The following is a 20,843-nucleotide window of genomic DNA, read 5'->3' as shown; positions in this document are numbered from 1 at the left end:
ACCTGCTGGCATAGGACTGGCGTTCTCCCTCGTGGCATAGAGATCTAAAGCTGGCTTTCCCCATATCTGAAACACCTTGTTGAGCTGGTGCTGGTCCAATTCCCAATCATGGCAACTTGACTGTGTTCTGCTTAACGTATCCGCTAGCATGTTGTGTAGCCCTCAGACATGCTTGGCTCTAAGCAAGATTCTGTGCTGCGTTGTCTAGTCCCACAGCTCTTGCGCTTCCTGTGATAGCATGATGGATTTGGTTCCCTCTTGTTTGTTGACATAGTACATGCTGGTGGCATCGTCCGTACGAACCAGCACAGAGGAACCTGCTATCCTCGGCAGGAAAGCCTGAAGAGATAGAAAGATAGCCTTGAGCTCTAGCCTGTTGATATGCTGTAACCTTTGCCCACTGGACCATTAGCCCTGGATCTGTAGCTCCTGCACATGCCCCCCCCAGCCATTCATAGAGGCATCTGTCGTTGAAATGAAATCAGAGATGATTTGAAGGAAAGTAAGGCCCTTTGAGAGATTTGGTCTGTGAAACCACCATTGCAGGGCTTCCTTCATGCGTGTTGTGATCTGAATTATATCCTCAGAGGATCCAGAAGCTTGCAGCCATTGTCTCTGGAGTTCTTCCTGATGAGGTCTCATCCTTAGCCTGGCTAGCGTTACAAGATCTATCGCTGATAAACACAGTCCCAGAAGCAATTTGTATGTTCATAATGAACCTGACCCTTTTTTTGACATGTTCTTTGCTAGCTGTTGCAATCGTATTTTCCTCTCTTCTGAGAGGAAAGCGTTGCTCTGGATGGAATCTATTGTAGCTCCCTAAAACAATATGACTTGACTGTGAAGGAGTGAAGATTTTTCTCTGTTCACAGTGAGGCCTAGAGCCCGGAACAACTGAAGGTAAGCATTTGTAGTTTGAGTGGCTTTCCATGCCATTGGTGCTTTGAGCAGCCAGTCGTCCAGGTATGGAAATACCTGGAGACCTTGAGATTGTAGGGCTGCAGCTATCGGGCCAAGACACTTGGTGAAGATTCTTGGCGCCAATTTGAGGCCAAACCGAAGTACTCTGAATTGGTAGTGGGTACCTGCTACAGTAAATCTTAAAAATTTCCAATGCTTCTGATGGATAGGGATGTGAAAATATGCGTCTTCCATGTCGAGCGAGGTCATGAAGTCTCCTTTGTTGAGACGACGAACAATCTCACAGAGTGTTGCCATCCTGAACGTCTGTTTTCTGAGAAACTTGTTAAGATTCCGGAGATCGGTCTCCATTCCCCTGATTTCTACTTTATCAAGAAAAAAACGGGAAAAGAAACCTCTTTCCCTTTGAGATAAAGGGACTTCTTCTATTGCTCCTTTGGAGAGCATGAGCTGAGCTTCCTTGCATAATAAGTGAAGATGAGGGGGGGCTCCCGTGTGTGGAGTATTCGGTGGTTGCTGAGTGAATTCTAGGGTGTGCCCAAAGGTGACAAGGTCTAACACCCACTGATCTGTTGTTATATTTTGCCACTGATGCACATGGTTGGAAATCTTCGCACCCACGGGCTGGGAGGGGAGGGAAGCTGGTACCCGGACATGATTATTGTTTTCTGTTAGAGTCACAACCTTGGGAAGGTGTTCTTTTGCGGCCACCTTGGCGAGAGAAACCAGCTGTAGAAGACTGGCGGTATGCTGCAGCGTTATAATTTTGCTAGTATTGGTAAGTCTGATACTGTATGGTTTATCTGGTAACCTCCTTTGTATGAGGTAAAACCTCGTTCTCTAACCCCTCTAAATGGCACTTTCCGATACTGTAATGTGCCTAAGGATTTTGCTGTGTCTGTATCGGTCTTAATTGCTAAAACTGCCTCGTCTATGTGCTTTCCAAACAGGGAATCTCCATCGAAAGCCATATACAAAATCTTTGTTTGCACCTTTGGCCTGAAGATGGTAGCCTTCAACCATCCCTGCCTCTTCAGTACTGCAATACAGAAAAGGGGGTGGTGATGAACAGAGTGTCTGAATTAAGCAGACCACTCTTACCCAGTCCAAAGATCAGGGCTTGATCCATCACCGTTATTTATCTCACTGCCCCATCCCAGCTCAGAACCTGGCTATATGCAAATTAGTCTGTCCCTGGCCCAGTGCATCATGGGAACAGGGCAGACCAAACTACCAAGCCAATTCTTCACCAGAAAGGAGACAAGCTACCGGGGACCGGTTTCTGGCATTTCAGCCTCTTCGGCCCGGCTTGCTTGAATCCTGATGGAGCAGTGAGAAAGGGACTCATGTCTGAGTATACCCTGCCACACCTATAGTGGCCAAAAACAATACAGAAAAGGGGGTGGTGATGAACAGAGTGTCTGAATTAAGCAGACCACTCTTACCCAGTCCAAAGATCAGGGCTTGATCCATCACCGTTATTTATCTCACTGCCCCATCCCAGCTCAGAACCTGGCTATATGCAAATTAGTCTGTCCCTGGCCCAGTGCATCATGGGAACAGGGCAGACCAAACTACCAAGCCAATTCTTCACCAGAAAGGAGACAAGCTACCGGGGACCGGTTTCTGGCATTTCAGCCTCTTCGGCCCGGCTTGCTTGAATCCTGATGGAGCAGTGAGAAAGGGACTCATGTCTGAGTATACCCTGCCACACCTATAGTGGCCAAAAACAATACAGAAAAGGGGGTGGTGATGAACAGAGTGTCTGAATTAAGCAGACCACTCTTACCCAGTCCAAAGATCAGGGCTTGATCCATCACCGTTATTTATCTCACTGCCCCATCCCAGCTCAGAACCTGGCTATATGCAAATTAGTCTGTCCCTGGCCCAGTGCATCATGGGAACAGGGCAGACCAAACTACCAAGCCAATTCTTCACCAGAAAGGAGACAAGCTACCGGGGACCGGTTTCTGGCATTTCAGCCTCTTCGGCCCGGCTTGCTTGAATCCTGATGGAGCAGTGAGAAAGGGACTCATGTCTGAGTATACCCTGCCACACCTATAGTGGCCAAAAACAATACAGAAAAGGGGGTGGTGATGAACAGAGTGTCTGAATTAAGCAGACCACTCTTACCCAGTCCAAAGATCAGGGCTTGATCCATCACCGTTATTTATCTCACTGCCCCATCCCAGCTCAGAACCTGGCTATATGCAAATTAGTCTGTCCCTGGCCCAGTGCATCATGGGAACAGGGCAGACCAAACTACCAAGCCAATTCTTCACCAGAAAGGAGACAAGCTACCGGGGACCGGTTTCTGGCATTTCAGCCTCTTCGGCCCGGCTTGCTTGAATCCTGATGGAGCAGTGAGAAAGGGACTCATGTCTGAGTATACCCTGCCACACCTATAGTGGCCAAAAACAATACAGAAAAGGGGGTGGTGATGAACAGAGTGTCTGAATTAAGCAGACCACTCTTACCCAGTCCAAAGATCAGGGCTTGATCCATCACCGTTATTTATCTCACTGCCCCATCCCAGCTCAGAACCTGGCTATATGCAAATTAGTCTGTCCCTGGCCCAGTGCATCATGGGAACAGGGCAGACCAAACTACCAAGCCAATTCTTCACCAGAAAGGAGACAAGCTACCGGGGACCGGTTTCTGGCATTTCAGCCTCTTCGGCCCGGCTTGCTTGAATCCTGATGGAGCAGTGAGAAAGGGACTCATGTCTGAGTATACCCTGCCACACCTATAGTGGCCAAAAACAATACAGAAAAGGGGGTGGTGATGAACAGAGTGTCTGAATTAAGCAGACCACTCTTACCCAGTCCAAAGATCAGGGCTTGATCCATCACCGTTATTTATCTCACTGCCCCATCCCAGCTCAGAACCTGGCTATATGCAAATTAGTCTGTCCCTGGCCCAGTGCATCATGGGAACAGGGCAGACCAAACTACCAAGCCAATTCTTCACCAGAAAGGAGACAAGCTACCGGGGACCGGTTTCTGGCATTTCAGCCTCTTCGGCCCGGCTTGCTTGAATCCTGATGGAGCAGTGAGAAAGGGACTCATGTCTGAGTATACCCTGCCACACCTATAGTGGCCAAAAACAATACAGAAAAGGGGGTGGTGATGAACAGAGTGTCTGAATTAAGCAGACCACTCTTACCCAGTCCAAAGATCAGGGCTTGATCCATCACCGTTATTTATCTCACTGCCCCATCCCAGCTCAGAACCTGGCTATATGCAAATTAGTCTGTCCCTGGCCCAGTGCATCATGGGAACAGGGCAGACCAAACTACCAAGCCAATTCTTCACCAGAAAGGAGACAAGCTACCGGGGACCGGTTTCTGGCATTTCAGCCTCTTCGGCCCGGCTTGCTTGAATCCTGATGGAGCAGTGAGAAAGGGACTCATGTCTGAGTATACCCTGCCACACCTATAGTGGCCAAAAACAATACAGAAAAGGGGGTGGTGATGAACAGAGTGTCTGAATTAAGCAGACCACTCTTACCCAGTCCAAAGATCAGGGCTTGATCCATCACCGTTATTTATCTCACTGCCCCATCCCAGCTCAGAACCTGGCTATATGCAAATTAGTCTGTCCCTGGCCCAGTGCATCATGGGAACAGGGCAGACCAAACTACCAAGCCAATTCTTCACCAGAAAGGAGACAAGCTACCGGGGACCGGTTTCTGGCATTTCAGCCTCTTCGGCCCGGCTTGCTTGAATCCTGATGGAGCAGTGAGAAAGGGACTCATGTCTGAGTATACCCTGCCACACCTATAGTGGCCAAAAACAATACAGAAAAGGGGGTGGTGATGAACAGAGTGTCTGAATTAAGCAGACCACTCTTACCCAGTCCAAAGATCAGGGCTTGATCCATCACCGTTATTTATCTCACTGCCCCATCCCAGTTCAGAACCTGGCTATATGCAAATTAGTCTGTCCCTGGCCCAGTGCATCATGGGAACAGGGCAGACCAAACTACCAAGCCAATTCTTCACCAGAAAGGAGACAAGCTACCGGGGACCGGTTTCTGGCATTTCAGCCTCTTCGGCCCGGCTTGCTTGAATCCTGATGGAGCAGTGAGAAAGGGACTCATGTCTGAGTATACCCTGCCACACCTATAGTGGCCAAAAACAATACAGAAAAGGGGGTGGTGATGAACAGAGTGTCTGAATTAAGCAGACCACTCTTACCCAGTCCAAAGATCAGGGCTTGATCCATCACCGTTATTTATCTCACTGCCCCATCCCAGCTCAGAACCTGGCTATATGCAAATTAGTCTGTCCCTGGCCCAGTGCATCATGGGAACAGGGCAGACCAAACTACCAAGCCAATTCTTCACCAGAAAGGAGACAAGCTACCGGGGACCGGTTTCTGGCATTTCAGCCTCTTCGGCCCGGCTTGCTTGAATCCTGATGGAGCAGTGAGAAAGGGACTCATGTCTGAGTATACCCTGCCACACCTATAGTGGCCAAAAACAATACAGAAAAGGGGGTGGTGATGAACAGAGTGTCTGAATTAAGCAGACCACTCTTACCCAGTCCAAAGATCAGGGCTTGATCCATCACCGTTATTTATCTCACTGCCCCATCCCAGCTCAGAACCTGGCTATATGCAAATTAGTCTGTCCCTGGCCCAGTGCATCATGGGAACAGGGCAGACCAAACTACCAAGCCAATTCTTCACCAGAAAGGAGACAAGCTACCGGGGACCGGTTTCTGGCATTTCAGCCTCTTCGGCCCGGCTTGCTTGAATCCTGATGGAGCAGTGAGAAAGGGACTCATGTCTGAGTATACCCTGCCACACCTATAGTGGCCAAAAACAATACAGAAAAGGGGGTGGTGATGAACAGAGTGTCTGAATTAAGCAGACCACTCTTACCCAGTCCAAAGATCAGGGCTTGATCCATCACCGTTATTTATCTCACTGCCCCATCCCAGCTCAGAACCTGGCTATATGCAAATTAGTCTGTCCCTGGCCCAGTGCATCATGGGAACAGGGCAGACCAAACTACCAAGCCAATTCTTCACCAGAAAGGAGACAAGCTACCGGGGACCGGTTTCTGGCATTTCAGGCACTCTGTTCATCACCACCCTCTTTTCTGAATCATTTTGTCCACCATAAGCGTGGAAGGGTATACTCAGATGTGAGTCCCTTGCTCATTGCACCATCAGGATTCAAGCAAGCCGGGCCGAAGACGCCTGAAATGGCAGAAACCGGTCCCCGGAAGCTTGTTTCCTTCCCAGTATAAGAATTGGCTTGGTAGTTTGGTTTGCCCTGTTCCCATCATGCACTGGGACAGGAACAGACTAATTTGCATATAGCCAAGTTCTGAGCTGGGATGGTGCAGTGAGCTAAAAAACGGTGATGGATCAAGCCCTGATCTTTGGACTGGGTAAGAGTGGTCTGCTTAATTCAGGCACTCTGTTCATCACCACCCCCTTTTCTGAATCATTTTGTCCACCATAAGCGTGGAAGGGTATACTCAGATGTGAGTCCCTTGCTCATTGCACCATCAGGATTCAAGCAAGCCGGGCCGAAGACGCCTGAAATGGCAGAAACCGGTCCCCGGAAGCTTGTTTCCTTCCCAGTATAAGAATTGGCTTGGTAGTTTGGTTTGCCCTGTTCCCATCATGCACTGGGACAGGAACAGACTAATTTGCATATAGCCAAGTTCTGAGCTGGGATGGTGCAGTGAGCTAAAAAACGGTGATGGATCAAGCCCTGATCTTTGGACTGGGTAAGAGTGGTCTGCTTAATTCAGGCACTCTGTTCATCACCACCCCCTTTTCTGAATCTTCAGTACTGCGGCACCAGCCAATTGTCTACAAATAGTATTGCCTACATCCAGAGCGCAAACAATGGATTCCGATGCTGCACATTCTCCCTCCAACAGGATCTTTCTAGATTCCTGCCTTCTTTCCTCTGGTTTGAGATCCACCAAAGTTCCCACATCTGACCACATCTGGCAGTCATAACGTCCGAAAATGGCTAAAGCATTCGCCACCTTGATTGCGGCATAGTGGAGAGGCGCTTCTCTAGAATGACCATCCTGCGTCCCTCCTTATCAGGAGAGTAGTGATTGGGATGGCAAGGTTCTTAGATCTTCTTTGTGCCACTTGGGAAATGACTGAATCTGGTCTCGGGTGTCATGTGAGGCAGGATGGAGAATCCACTGGAGCTCTATATTTGTTCTCAATCAGCAGGAGTACCAGAGGTATGGTTGACGGTGTTCTCATAATTTTGAAGCCTTCTTGACATATGTAGTCAATAATGGGTATGGAGCGCACAGACTTCCAAGTATCCTCTTTGAAATCGTACTGGAAGCAGTCGGTCTGCTTGACTGTCACTGGCAAATGGAACCTGGTGGATGCTCTCTCCATCAAATTATGGAATACTCCAATATCCTCCGAAGGGGGAGAATCTGATGGTAGCTGTGGAGGAGGAGAGGGTGTTGGTATGATATAATCATCCCAAAGATCTGGCACTGGGATAGGATCTGAGATCTCACCTTCCTCTCGCTCTTCGTCTGAAGCAGACGTATCCACTGCGATAGGACCTGTTGGTAAAGGGCGAGGAGTAATCGTAGGTGTAATTGTTGATAGCAAAACTGGCGTACCCAGTGGGTTTGCCTGAGGTAGTAGCCTCTCAGGTTGATCCCATGCTGGGGGAAACCTTTGCCTGTAATCCGCCAACATAGCCTGGAGATCTTGGATGAGAGAAGGCGGCAGATGGGTCATGTCTCTAGGACGTGGTTCTGGCTGGAAACCATATGAGTGGTAATGACGCAGCTCTGTTGATAATACTGATCTCCTCATGGTAATTCTTGTCCTCCTCATCATCGTCTTCTTGACATTTTACGTGCAGTTCTGATGGACTATGAGCTACACCATAAATACCATCATTGTCAGAGTCCTCTATGTCGAAGAGATGTGATAACAATAAAGGCCATTCCTTACTGTACTCTGACATGGCTGGGCGTAGAAATGTTTTGGTAACCTTTGTAATATGAGTAACCCTCATCAACAGTGTCGTCAATGGTGCAGATACAGCCAGAAGAGCAGATTCCATCGTTGACAGTGTTGTCGTCGACGGTGCCGTTGCTGAAAGTAGTGTCGTTGACGTGGTGGTCGTCGACGGAGCACTCATAATCGGTATCTTCGCCGATGTTATCTTCAACCGCCTTCGACGATGTTGCCGTCGGCAGTGATCCCAACAAAGGCGGGCTCTTAGAGAGCGAGACTCTTGTTGACAGTATAGGACCCATATTCTCGTCATTGTTACAGTTGCTGTCATTGACGGTGCAGACAATGTAACGCCTGTCGTCATTAATGAATGTGGCAATGTCGTCGATGATGGCTTTTTCCCAGATTTATGCCTTACATGGCCTGAAGAAGATGCTCTGGGACTGTCTTTGTCCTTTCTGGAAGGCATAGAGGGCACAGACAATGCAGGCTCTGAGGAGTGTTTAACTCCTTTCTCCTTTTTAGCGTCCTTGGTCCCATGAGAAGGTTTGTGGTGTTTCCTACCTTTTCCAGAGGAACTGTCCTGCGACCTGGCTCTCTTGTGAGACTAGGTGGATCTATCACTTTCTTCATCTGAAGAAACTGCCTGGTGTTTAGAGGTCTGGAGCCACACTAACAACCTTCCCTCTGTATCCTTGAGAGTCTTTGAGGAAAAGATACGGCAGATTTTGCATTCCCTTACCTCATGTGTAGGATGGAGGCAATATATACAAGCCTTGTGTGGATCATCCACATGGATCATTTTGATTCCACAGGTCTTACATGGGCGGAAAAGGCCTCTTCTGTCAGACATGGTATAAAGACTGTAGAAAATCCAGAATTTGTAGGAAAAACTGAGTAGCACTCAGGGAGACTCCCTTCTACACGACGTGTGGTCGAAATCTGGGGGAATCTGACTCGGCTGGGAGTGTTCTAGAGGGTGCTGACAGCTGATTGGCTGTGTTCAACATTTGGTCCTTTTTTAAAAGAGGACATAGATAGGTTATCAATAACATGGCCACGCCCATTAGAGCCTATGATATTTGTTAAATACTTCTTGATTATTTTACCGTGGGACTCCCATCTAGACGACAGGGAATGATTCGAGCAAGTAAATCTATGAAAGATACACCCATACTGGATAATGATGAACACCAAAATGTTGCCCTAGCAAGGCCAACCTGTTAGACTTGCATGAGCAAGACCATAGATGGAATAAGACTTTCAGGTCATAATTCCTCTGTGACAGGAATTTAACTGAAAACATCACACATATCCTTTAATAAAGTAAACAGAATCCAAAGAGCAGAAGATCTTTCTGGAGAAACTCATGAGACAAACTCAAAAGGAAGATCTAACAATCACCCAGACATTCCTCCAGGTGGAATACCTCACTGATATTACCCAGAAAGTTGCAGCCTTCCTCACAACAATAGGGAAAACTAGAAGATCAAAATCACGTCTATAATCACTCCCACAAAGAAGAAACTATGAATGTAACATCTTTACTACTCATTTATGTGGAAAACTAAACCAAACACACTAAAAGAAAATTATATTCTACTTTCTGAGTTAAAAACTTGCACTTTGTTCTAATTATATTCTACTTTCTGAGTTAAAAACGTGCACTTAGTTCTAATTATAGTCTACTTTCTGAGTTAAAAACGTGCACTTTGTTCTAATTATATTCTACTTTCTGAATTAAAAACTTACACTTTGTCTCGGAACCTTCAGTATAATTAATATCACGATGAATAGACTACACTTCCTTTTTTTCTTTGTTTGTTTTACCCCCCCCCCCCCAAAAAAATTCTTTTTGCACTTCTTGGTTTGTTTCCACTACTTAATTTCTTTGGCTGGGGTCCTTTTCCTTTTTACTATTATCCCTCAATTAAACACATCATCTTTTATCTTTACAGCCTTGAGAAAGCCCTGGCGCAATTCGCCATAGAGCGCGAAACACGTGTCGTCTGTTTACGTTCAATTCTGCACTAATAAAATTCGATGCTTTTCTAAAATTGGATCGACCTTATTTCTTGAGTGGAAATCTGAATCAATGATTATAGGATTTAACCTAAAAAAACATCATGTACGAAAACCTGGAAAACATACTCTCCTTTCTAAAAAACTGTTCTTTTTCCAAAACTCTAAAAGGTCCAGAGTTTTTGAGTATGTTTCCTCCATTTTCATAAAAACCTTTGTGAAAACAGATATAGTTCTGGAATCCTTGGACCTTCAATGCTCAGCTGTTATGAACACTAAAAGAACACCTCCATAGGAAGGCATGGACAAGATATTAAATACTTGTCAGTAGAGTTTTATTTTCCTCCTCACTTTGAGTAATAACCCAATGGTGGACTGAAATTATACTAAGCCAAACCACTAAACTAAACAAATTAATATACAACTGGGCATAACCAACAAAGCTTGCAACGAAATGTGACCATGGACAGGGAGAGAATGTATTTTATCTCTCCATGGCGTTTATAACCGCTTATAACCATTTATAACCATTAAAACCATGTGTGTCTGATGCCAAAGCCTTTCACCACTAGGGTTCGCCTAAGGAAATATTTTATGAGGCGAGCCTTTGGGCAGAGAAGACGTGAACTGAAATCATCTCTGCATCTCTCACATGCTTCCACTACAAGGGACCCCAGTCAAGTGATTCCGCTAACACTCATTTCCCTCCCCACTGTGACTTTACTGAGTTTGTATGCAAAAGTCTAAATGACTGACTGAAAAAATTAAAGCAAAGACTAAATACAATTGTTCTTACAGCAACATTGTGAGTTAAAAGTATCTAACGATCGCAGCACATTTACAGACAGAAATAGATATGCAATTTAGTTCAATAACACTGAAAACAGATCCTACCAGTCATATCCTACAGCAAATGATGTTTCAATTACAGGTGCTATCAGCTTAGCTGCTGTCATGATGTACTTTTCTGCCAAGGCTTTCCTAAGAAATATTTGAAAACACAAATCATGTTAGTTAAAAATGCATATAACTAAAAAAGTGAATAATTCTATCTCACTTACAAAATGGCATATAAACGATAATATATGTGTTATATTGCCTTTGCCACTTGTGCATAAATACATTACATTATATCATTAAGTTATTTTTCATAGAGGTTTCCAAAAGTACCATTTGCCATGGAAAGGAGAAGAGTAGCGCACAATTTAGCAGGGTCGGAGGGCTCGGCTTTATTCTGGACCATTTTTTGGCTTGATGCACTTGCAGACAGACTTTAGGGAGAAAATAAAGTCACTATACAATGCACATACTTTTAGTCTGGTTTTGAAAATCAGAAGTTATAAAAAGGAAACCACTCACTTAAATCAATACATTTTTTTGACTTTTGGGCACAAAAATGACAATTAACTATGGATAAAAACAATAAGATTGGCTAGAAGCTTCAGAAACATTATGTGTACTGCATATATGACCATGTACAAAACAATGTTCCCAATCACAGGAGCAATTAGAGTGAAAGGATCTGTTTTACCCCAAAAAACAAATGATATAACTTTCCAAAATGATGAGCAAGGTACATCTGCTTTTCGTTCACTGGAAAATGACTGCGGACTGCAGATAAACTGTTCTGATGTTCATGAATGTGTGGAAGACTTAAAGAGAAAGCTGTAGATTATCAGGTTTCTACATTATTAATCAGAACATCGCAATCAAGGTGCTGGAAGAAGCAGAGTTTATAGGCAAGTTCCAAAACTTGTTTCATTTCTTTTTTGCTAGAAAGGAACAAGAAGTACTGCACCTCAATTTTTCATCTGGATCACAGAGCACTGAGGTGTGGTGCACTCCAAGGGTCAGTTTATTCCCATTCTGTGTCAGTCTGAAAAAGTATCCTTGTCTTGACTACTTCATCTCCATCACTTCAGAGCCCATTTTCACATGAGTATGGATGACACCCAACTCATCTTCAGCCTCTCCCATCATTTACAATCTGTTTATTAGTTACGATCTGGAGGCTTTGGCAAACTCTTTGTCCATTATCAGTTAGTGGATGTTGGCCAGTTTTCTTAAACTTAACCTAATGAAAAAAGAGACTGCATACCACCACAAATGCAAGTCAGAGGAGCAACATCCCCATCACATGGCCTGCCCCAGTCAAAGTGTTCTGTAACCTGGGCATCCTCACAAACTTGGCATTCAATGCTCAATACAGTTCTGCCCAGCTGAGGCTTTTAAAAAGAGTTCGAAGTCCATCGAGAAAGTGCTTTAGTTTAGTTCAGCTTGTTATACCCCAATTCCATTTAACTAGCATCTCTAGTGACCTTTTTCCATTGTCTCCAGCTAAATACTGCAGGTTGGCTGATCACAGGGTGTGAAAAGGACATACTGCCTAGCTCCTATGACTATTATTCAGAATCTTCGGGGTCCAGCTGAGGGTCGCCACAGGTACACTACGGGTGCCGAGCGTCGAGGGCGGTGTGCCAATTACGCTTCCACCCCCCCCTGTGACCCATGGTGTGAACATTTTACACCTTAAAAGTGCAGAAACCGCAAAAGTCGGAAGCCTCCTAAACCAGGAGTAATTAGGAAGACAATCTTTTGTTCCTAATTTTTTTGCACTTTTTTCACTATATTTTTTCACTTTCACGTCCCTAGGTAAGGGTGGGCCTTAGCGAGCCCATACCGCCAGGGTTTATTTCACACTGAGTCCTGATGAATGCCAGGTAAATTCATACCGTTTCATGGCTGAAACATGTCGACTGACCTAGGAAACTACCACTTAATTAAATGTGGACACAATTCCTACACATAATTTTTTACCTTTAAGTCCTTAGTGATCATAATAATAAAGTTAATTTTGATACACTACTGACTTCTTTTTAACCTCTCACCACCCACTTAATTTTCTTTTGCACAACACTGCCTTAAATCACTAACCCGCTCCGCAGTAGATCTGGCGTTGAAGCACACGAAAGAGACGCTAGGTCTTTTTTGTGGGGCCCGATGATGAAGCATGTCATCACCAGGTGGTGAGTGAGGGCTTTCTTTAACGCCTTAAGTGAAGTCGTTGATTTGCTCCAAACCGGTGGTTCGCTACTACCTTGGAACACTCTTGCTTTGTTTATTTGATTATATTATTCAGAAGGCCCCAGACTTCCTAACCTCAAAGATTGACTGAAACCCCTCCCACTCAAAGTCTCAATGCTGTTCTAATCGCGGTCTTCTTCTGGTGGCTAAGGCTAATTATGTGATCTATGGAGACAGGCCATTTTCTATTGCTACATTCAGATTCTGGTACACTTTATCAAACAATCTGCCCTCCACTTCTTGTTTAATTTTTTTTTAAATGGTAATACCCTGGCTTTTTCATTACTGGCTTTCTATTGTTCTAGTGTTGAAAAAGGACTTGGGTATAGGGCTGGCCTGGTTCGGAGGCATATCTTCAGAGTGGTGTATGGGGTGTCCTGGTGATACATAGGCCCTAATTAGAAGTTGTCGGAATCCAGATGTTTTTAATCGATCAGATAATTAACAATATATTGAAACACATTATTTATTAGGTGCAATAAATAGCATCTATTATGAGTTTCTGTGGAATAACATGTAGATTTTGGTTCTTTCCATACTAAAATCTGCACGACACAGTAAGAGCGGTACACATCTCCTTTAATAAATTCCGGCATTTATTTAACGTATGGTAAGATAATTAACTCACCAGATAATTAATGGATGCAGCAAATACCACCCACTCGTAATTCTGACCCTTGCAGAAACAAGGATTTACACAGTGGTTGGAAAACACCAACCTACTGGCAACGGGGGCCCAAATCTTAGACACTAGCTAGCTCAACCTCAGAGCTGTACAAATGCAAATCAGCCCAGATTTGTACTGCATGGCAAACTACTTCCCTAGAACACTTGAGGCCCTTACTGAGATCTAGAAAAGCAGTCAGCCCTGCCATACACCTAACTTCCTACTAATTCAGCAGCAGCTCTTCCATCATTCCTCATTGCTTGCCATCTCTTTCCTATCAGAATTGCTTCCCTCCCAAACTTGCCAGAATGGGAACCAGTCCACCAAATACTAAACATTAACACTGATATTATGCATGACTGTATTTTCAGGAATTTCTTCTGAGCTGTTTGTTGTACCCATATTATATGTGTTAGTTAGAGGTAATGGAGATAAGTTAAGCTAGCTGTTTAGTATGCTGTTTAGTCTTGATATTGGATTGCTGTTGGGATGTCCCAGCATGATTTTGCAAGCATTCACCCTAGCCCTGAGTTACCCAACAGCAAGTATCCATGGTAATGATTTTAGTGCTTACAGTGCACAACAACCACATGTGCACACTTGGGACTGCTTGAGGGTACTGAAACACCTGGTGCGTAACTGTCTTCTGGAGGTGCACAAAAAGCATGTCTCCCTTTTCACATGGGACCGCCATCCATGTATCAGTTCATAGACGCTTAGTGGTGGAAGACTTTTTTGGTTCTTTAGTACCAGACAAGTTGTTTTACTATGCCTGGTAGTGGGTGAGAATCCTACTAGTGTTGCTCTCCAAGGTTCCACTGAAGGCCTATCACTGGGCCCTTTTCTGACATCCTGAGTGTATGGTATGATTACAACGAGTATTAGGAGAGTGGCTTTATGAATATATATGACATAGGAGCCTATGACATTCAATTTGGGCTAGATGGTATGTTCTTTTGTTTGGGTATGCAAAGATATATTTTAGCCTGCAAACTTTTGCTAAGTTCCCGATTTTTAGCATTCGTGACACATATCAAGCTCCACTTATTTTTTGTTTAAATTTGTTTGATGCCTTTTCTCATTTTATAGTACGCATCTGTTCAGTAGTTACATAACAATGCAAGGGTTTCATACCCCTTTTTTGTTTTTCCTTTTTACATCAATAGGTACATTACATTATTTTTCCATGAAAACAAAATTATTATTTTTTTAAAACAGCTTGCAACCTAACATTGATATAACGGGGTGAATAACACATGTCTCTCCTCTTATATATAAAGAACTTAAGGTATTAATGGTGGGGCACCGTTCCGAACTACGCTACTTTGACTTCCTTGTTGTTGGTCTACATGCATGTGTATTGGACATAGCTGTATTGATGTGCGGGTACATGCCTCAGCCAAACAACTCACTTCCTGATAGATGGTTGGTCTGCTTCATGTTGTCGGACCTGGATGTATGTCAGCGGTGGGGGGCACACAGACCTGTCACGCAGGGCGCCGTGCTGAGCCTATGCCTTATACGCTAGATCGCCATGCGCTTCCAAGCTCTACCTATTAACACCGGCCGCTCTCACCTCCTGCTTCCCACCACTAAATTTATTTTTTGGGTATGCCCATTTGCTTGTTGGGACATTTTTGACTCATGCCCACATAATATTACTCACTACAATACACCCCTAGCCAGGCTGTGGATCCAGAAACCGTAGCACACAGTCAAAGTCTGAACAGGAACTGCACCGAGGTTGTTGTGCATAGGCAAATATGTATGCAGCTAGGCTGGGTACTAGAGAACTTGTGGCTGGGCCAGGCCTTAAGCCATACCCTGCAATCAGAGGTCACTGGATATGGCCAAAGGTCATGCACAGCTTGTTTGATCAGACAGGCCTGAATGTAGGGATTGGCAGTAGGCCAGGCCCTGCAAGCAGAAACAGGCTGTGCACAGCTGGGTTGTTTGGGACACGGCCTGGACAAGACATTAGAAAAAGCCCTGCACACTTAAGGGCCATTGCACATATTTCAGAGCTATGTTCAACAGGGTTGGTTGGGATGGGTGGTTGATGCAGGCAGGGCCTGACCATAGATTAGGACCCAAAAGTAACACCCTATTTGTATACCAAACCAGATGGGACTGATTGCAGTAAATCATACCAAAACAAAATACTGAAAACCTTTGCTTGAGGTTACATTTGCTCATGTTAGATAGCATTTGCTTATTAAAAAACAAACTTGGAAATTCTGTGATTTTTTTTTTTTTTTAAATGATTGCAAAAACTAAAAACCACTGAAATTCCCCAGTTACAGCAAACTGTGTAAACTACATCTCACACCCCCTCAAACCATGTGGTGCTAATGATCTGACTAATGATCTGACAAATTACCTGATGACTGACTTGACACAAGACATCACCAATGACTTGTCAAATTGTGATTTGAACTAGCGGTGTGGTGGTATTTATTGTTTACACATCCTATCTGTATTTGTTGATAGTTATATTTATTCTCATTTTCTCTGTATTTATCCATTTTTATTTTGAAAACTAACTATGCTATTTCCACACTTATTTAACTGACAAAGATACAACAGAAATCGGATAAATGGTACATCACTGATGAGCAAAAATTCATAAGAAAACATTGGTATTGTAGTACAAACACAGGAACATCTGCTGGTTATTACATTTCCAATAGGAATCTGTCTCCACAAATACTGGTCTGGGACTCACTACCTTACTTTTTGTGAACCTTGTTTATATCTAATACGGTATAGATCATTGGTAAATACTACTACTGGTGAGTATCTTACATGTTTGACAACAGGCATTCATTCTTCCCCCTGAGGTACAGCAACTGACTTGGCGCCAACCCTGTCAGCCGTCTCAGACAAGTGCGCCAAGGATAACTGTTCCTGCAGCTGTTCAGCCTACAAAAGCCGAGGAGAGCTGCCAGCACTTTGCGAAACAGCCAGCATCTCCTGTGGAGTAGCAGAGCTACTTTTATTCATCCTGTAGGCACCGAAATTCAAGCTACGGGTCACCGAACTGCTGACCCGTGGCATCACTGCCACAGCTGCCACCAAGGAGGAGCCGTTCTGTGCTCCCAGAGGTCAGCCCCGTCTCTCCAGCGAGTAAGTAACGAGATGCCAGACCCTCAAGAAGCCCTTCAGCACCAATACCCGGGGTACCAGACTTCTTGCAACAGCCAAGACTTGTTGGTGGTCCAATCCGGACACCAACCCCACTGAGACTGACCAGCCGAAGAGGTATGTCAGCAACACAGACTCCTGGTCGTCATCTGTAGCAAGTGCCTCTGACTGCAGGTACCCAACACCTTAAAGCACCTCTGCACCCAAGCCCCACACCCCGAGACCTGAGCTCACCTTTGAGTTTGGAACAACTGACCCCCTCAGTCCCTGCGTACAGACTCTTTCCGCAACCTCTTCGAAATAGAGAGGCTCCGATTGCTGCAACACGCCTGACCAAAGCCCACTGCACACAAGTCCCATAGCCTGAGTCCAGCTGAACCGACGGTGCATCCCGGCTCCAGAGACCCTAAAGAACCAATCCCCCCTTTGGGTTTGAACCGACTGGCCCCCCACTCTTGCTGGCAGCTACTTTTTACAGGTACTGATTTCTATTGAGTTCAATGGACCAACCAACTCCAAAAAGCACATCTGCACCCAGGTGCCCCGGAGCTGAGCAAGGTGACCTTTTGGGGCCATCTTGGACCTGGGCCCCTACTTACCTCATGTCCTGAAGGTGGTCCTGAAAGTCACTGGCAAGGGGCCCTATGCAGTGTATGTTCTCTCCATAGGTTAACTTTACCATGAATGAAATATTGTCTATTTTCACGCTGAACACCTATTTTAAAAAGTACTTACCTGATCACGAAGATCTTGGTGCCTAAAATAATATAAAAATATGTGTTATTTTTATAAATTGGTGTATTTTTTTTAATGAGTGTGTGTCCCATTTACTGTCTGTGGGCCCGATACACAAGAGTAATCTGAGACACAATCCTAACTTTACAACTTTTGATATTCACAAAGGGCATTTAGTAGTATTAAAGTTAGGATTTTGTCTCAGTTAAACTTAAGTTTTGGTCTTAAGTTTAACTTAAGTAAAACTTAAGTTTAACTGAGGCAAAACCTAACTTTACTATTCCTAAATGCCCTTTGTGAATACCGAAAGTCGTAAAGTTAGGATTTTATCTCAGTTAAACCTAAGTTTTGGTCTTAAGTTTAACTTAAGACCAAAACTTAAATGTAACTGAGACAAAATTCTAACTTTACTACTCCTAAATGCCCTTTGTGAATACCAAAAGTCGTAAAGTTAGGATTTTATCTCAGTTAAACCTAAGTTTTGCTCTTAAGTTTAACTTAAGACCAAAACTTAAATGTAACTGAGACAAAATCCTAACTTTACTACTCCTAAATGCTCTTTGTGAATACCAAAAGTCGTAAAGTTAGGATTTTGTCTCAGATTACTTTTGTGAATCAGGCCCTGTGTGTAAAACAAATGCTCAACACTCCACTCTGATAAGCCTAAGGTTGCTTGCCCACACTACCACTAATAGATCACTTTGCGATTGTTAAAGCAAGTCTCTGTACACCAATAAGGGTTGCCTGGACTCTCGACACAAAGTACTTCATTTTAGTGCACTATATAGAGAGCCCCCTTCCTACAAGTCGGCAGAGTGAACCACAAGGTTGGAATGCAAGGAAAGGAACCAAGTTATGGGAATGTTGTCCATGTTCCGTACCTATAATCATTAAGTGAGCTATTACAGAAAGTCGATGTAAACTCCTGAGATCACGGCTGAAGTCTATGCAAAGACAGGCTTCTCTTTACCCACATACCGTTTCCCAGTCTAACAGGTCTGCCCAACCCTCTATACAGATTTCTCAGTTATGACCTCTCATTCATTTAGTTACCACCCTCCACTCTATCTCTGATCCCTGCATTATCTCTATCTCTTTCTAATGTTAGTTTCCATGTGCTTTACTCTGCCTCTTGGCCGTATCCCCCTTGAAATCCACCCCTTTCTTTTATCTGACCAGTTGTCACACCCTCCTTTATCTCATCTCCACCTCCCTTCGTCAATCTTTTTCACCACTCTCACCACTAGTCTCCCTCTGTCACCTTATTCAAAGCCTGTCTTTTGACTCCTCAAACTCTTATATTTATCATTATCTTACCCTCCTTTCTGACACATGCTTAATTTTGTGTAAACAAACGAATAAAATAAATGAAAGGAAGCCTGATTTTTCTTTTTGTTGAATGCTAGTGTTGCAGGATATTAAGGACTGAATCAGAATCAGAACAAGCTTTATTTGATTTTATGCGTGTAAAATCACAAAAGCAGACACAATAAGTAAAAACACATCATCTTACAAAAAAACTTAATAGCAGAAATTTAACTCAGACAAATAAAAGGAGGAGAAATCACAATTAAATCAGTACCACACGGAAGTAAGTCCATCACAGAATATTAAAAGCACATGTCCATGTGTCATTTAAAACTAAATGATCTTTCTGATTCTCAACATATATTTTTTTTAAAGCAGGCAATTGCATTGGTAAAATATTAATTATCTAAAAATTGAAAAAATAAAAACACCGGTCGCCATTAGGTCCACCCCCTAATCTTAAAATTGGCTGAATCCACCTCCTTCTTTCCTTTATGTAAAATTTGAAAAATAGAACCACGTTCATTGATGATTGCAAAGACTGATTATCACAAGGACAACAGCATAGCTCTTTTGACCAATTATTTGTTTTGGGAAAGCTTATCAAACTGTAAAAATTCCCAAATCTAAATCCGGTCAAAATATATACTGAATATACGGCTGTTGAACTGTCGGTTTATTGCTTCTAAAATAAATCTGTTTGCCTCCAGGTGAGTCATGCAAATTCTTTTGAACGCCTTCCTGGAAACAGAGTTTATGGATTCAAGAGAATTATAGTAATCAGGGTGCCCAGGGTCATACATGAAGTTTTTTATGTATTTTAGCCAGGTGATCTTAGTAGGCTGGTCCAGCTTCATGCTGCCTTAAATATTATTTTGGTTAAGACCAGTTCTGTTAGATGTCCCGATCCTGTGCCATAATAAAGCAGGCTGAGCTTTGATAATGTCCGCGATGTATGGGACGCCTAATTCACTATGACAATTGTAAACAGAGGTACTAGCTGGAACCGGCAGGAGGAACTTTAGAAAGGTGTTTTTGACTCTTTGAATAGGTTGAGAATCCTGGAACCCCCAACACTCGCTGCATAGGTAACTATACTCACACATTTAGCTTGATAAATCTGCAGGAGCAGGGCTGGTGGCCTTCTACCCATTTGTTTTGCAAAGTTGGCCACAGCTGCCGTTGATTTCATAAAAAGTAAACTCTTACGTTTAACAGCCTGATGCCAGGACCCATTAGAGTCAAATAGAATACCTAAGTATGAAAATGTCTTGGTAGATTCTACCCTGCTACCCCCTATGGAGAACCTCCTACATTTCTGGCTTCCTTTCACACACGTCATTATATAAGTGTTTGTGTATTAAAAACTGATTTTACCTCATTCCTCTTTCTTACACCACTCTACTCCTCCTGTCTCTTTATCTCACTACTTTAGGATTTTTTCATCCCTGCATTCACACTTTGTCTCAGTTTTCCAGTTCTCTTCACAATACTTCCATTTCTGACTTTCTCTTACAGTCTCCAGTTCAAAGTGTCATGATGAAAAATCAAAGTCACCAAACATTAGTGCCAGGACACACCACTTTCATCCAAAGGACAAATCAAACACTACTTTTACCACACCTCCAGTAAATTTGGAGACCCTTAGACGTCTGCGAAATCAAGATGGTATCATCTGTGAATAATAATGCAGGAATAAGGGTTACGCAGAGATTCGGGGAGTCATTTTTAGACTTTTTAAGGCAATTGATCATATCATTGATATAGAGTGAGAACAGGGTGGATACAAGCAGGCACACCTGCCTCACTCCTCTGGGGATCGGTTCTGTGAGCTCTCCATTCATGCCCCAGTGGCCTCTCGCATAATTATCCTGGTGCAGCCTTACTATCTGGTTTAAAATATCTTTGAACACTTGCTGATTTTTTGACGAGCCCCACAAAGACCCTCTGGGTACGAGGCTGAATACTGTCCTTAAGTCAACAAATTCTAAGT

At 43.8% G+C, this 20,843-nt stretch overlaps 1 protein-coding gene across 2 annotated transcripts in view; it reads right to left on the bottom strand.

Annotated features, from left to right (window-relative positions):
• IFT88 (intraflagellar transport 88) overlaps positions 1-20,843 on the bottom strand; it is a 473,307-nt gene that overhangs the window by 273,030 nt on the left and 179,434 nt on the right. For both annotated transcript variants that reach the window (XM_078657075.1, XM_078657076.1), the window contains exon 14: positions 10,807-10,893. In XM_078657075.1, the coding sequence (XP_078513201.1) occupies positions 10,807-10,893 (87 nt within the window). The remainder of the gene's footprint in view (positions 1-10,806; positions 10,894-20,843) is intronic.

The sequence above is a fragment of the Lissotriton helveticus genome, chromosome 8, assembly GCF_964261635.1.
Source record: "Lissotriton helveticus chromosome 8, aLisHel1.1, whole genome shotgun sequence".
Classification (NCBI taxonomy): domain Eukaryota; kingdom Metazoa; phylum Chordata; class Amphibia; order Caudata; family Salamandridae; genus Lissotriton; species Lissotriton helveticus.
Note: the sequence above shows the minus strand (reverse complement) of the source record. Positions and strands in the feature narration are given on the sequence as shown.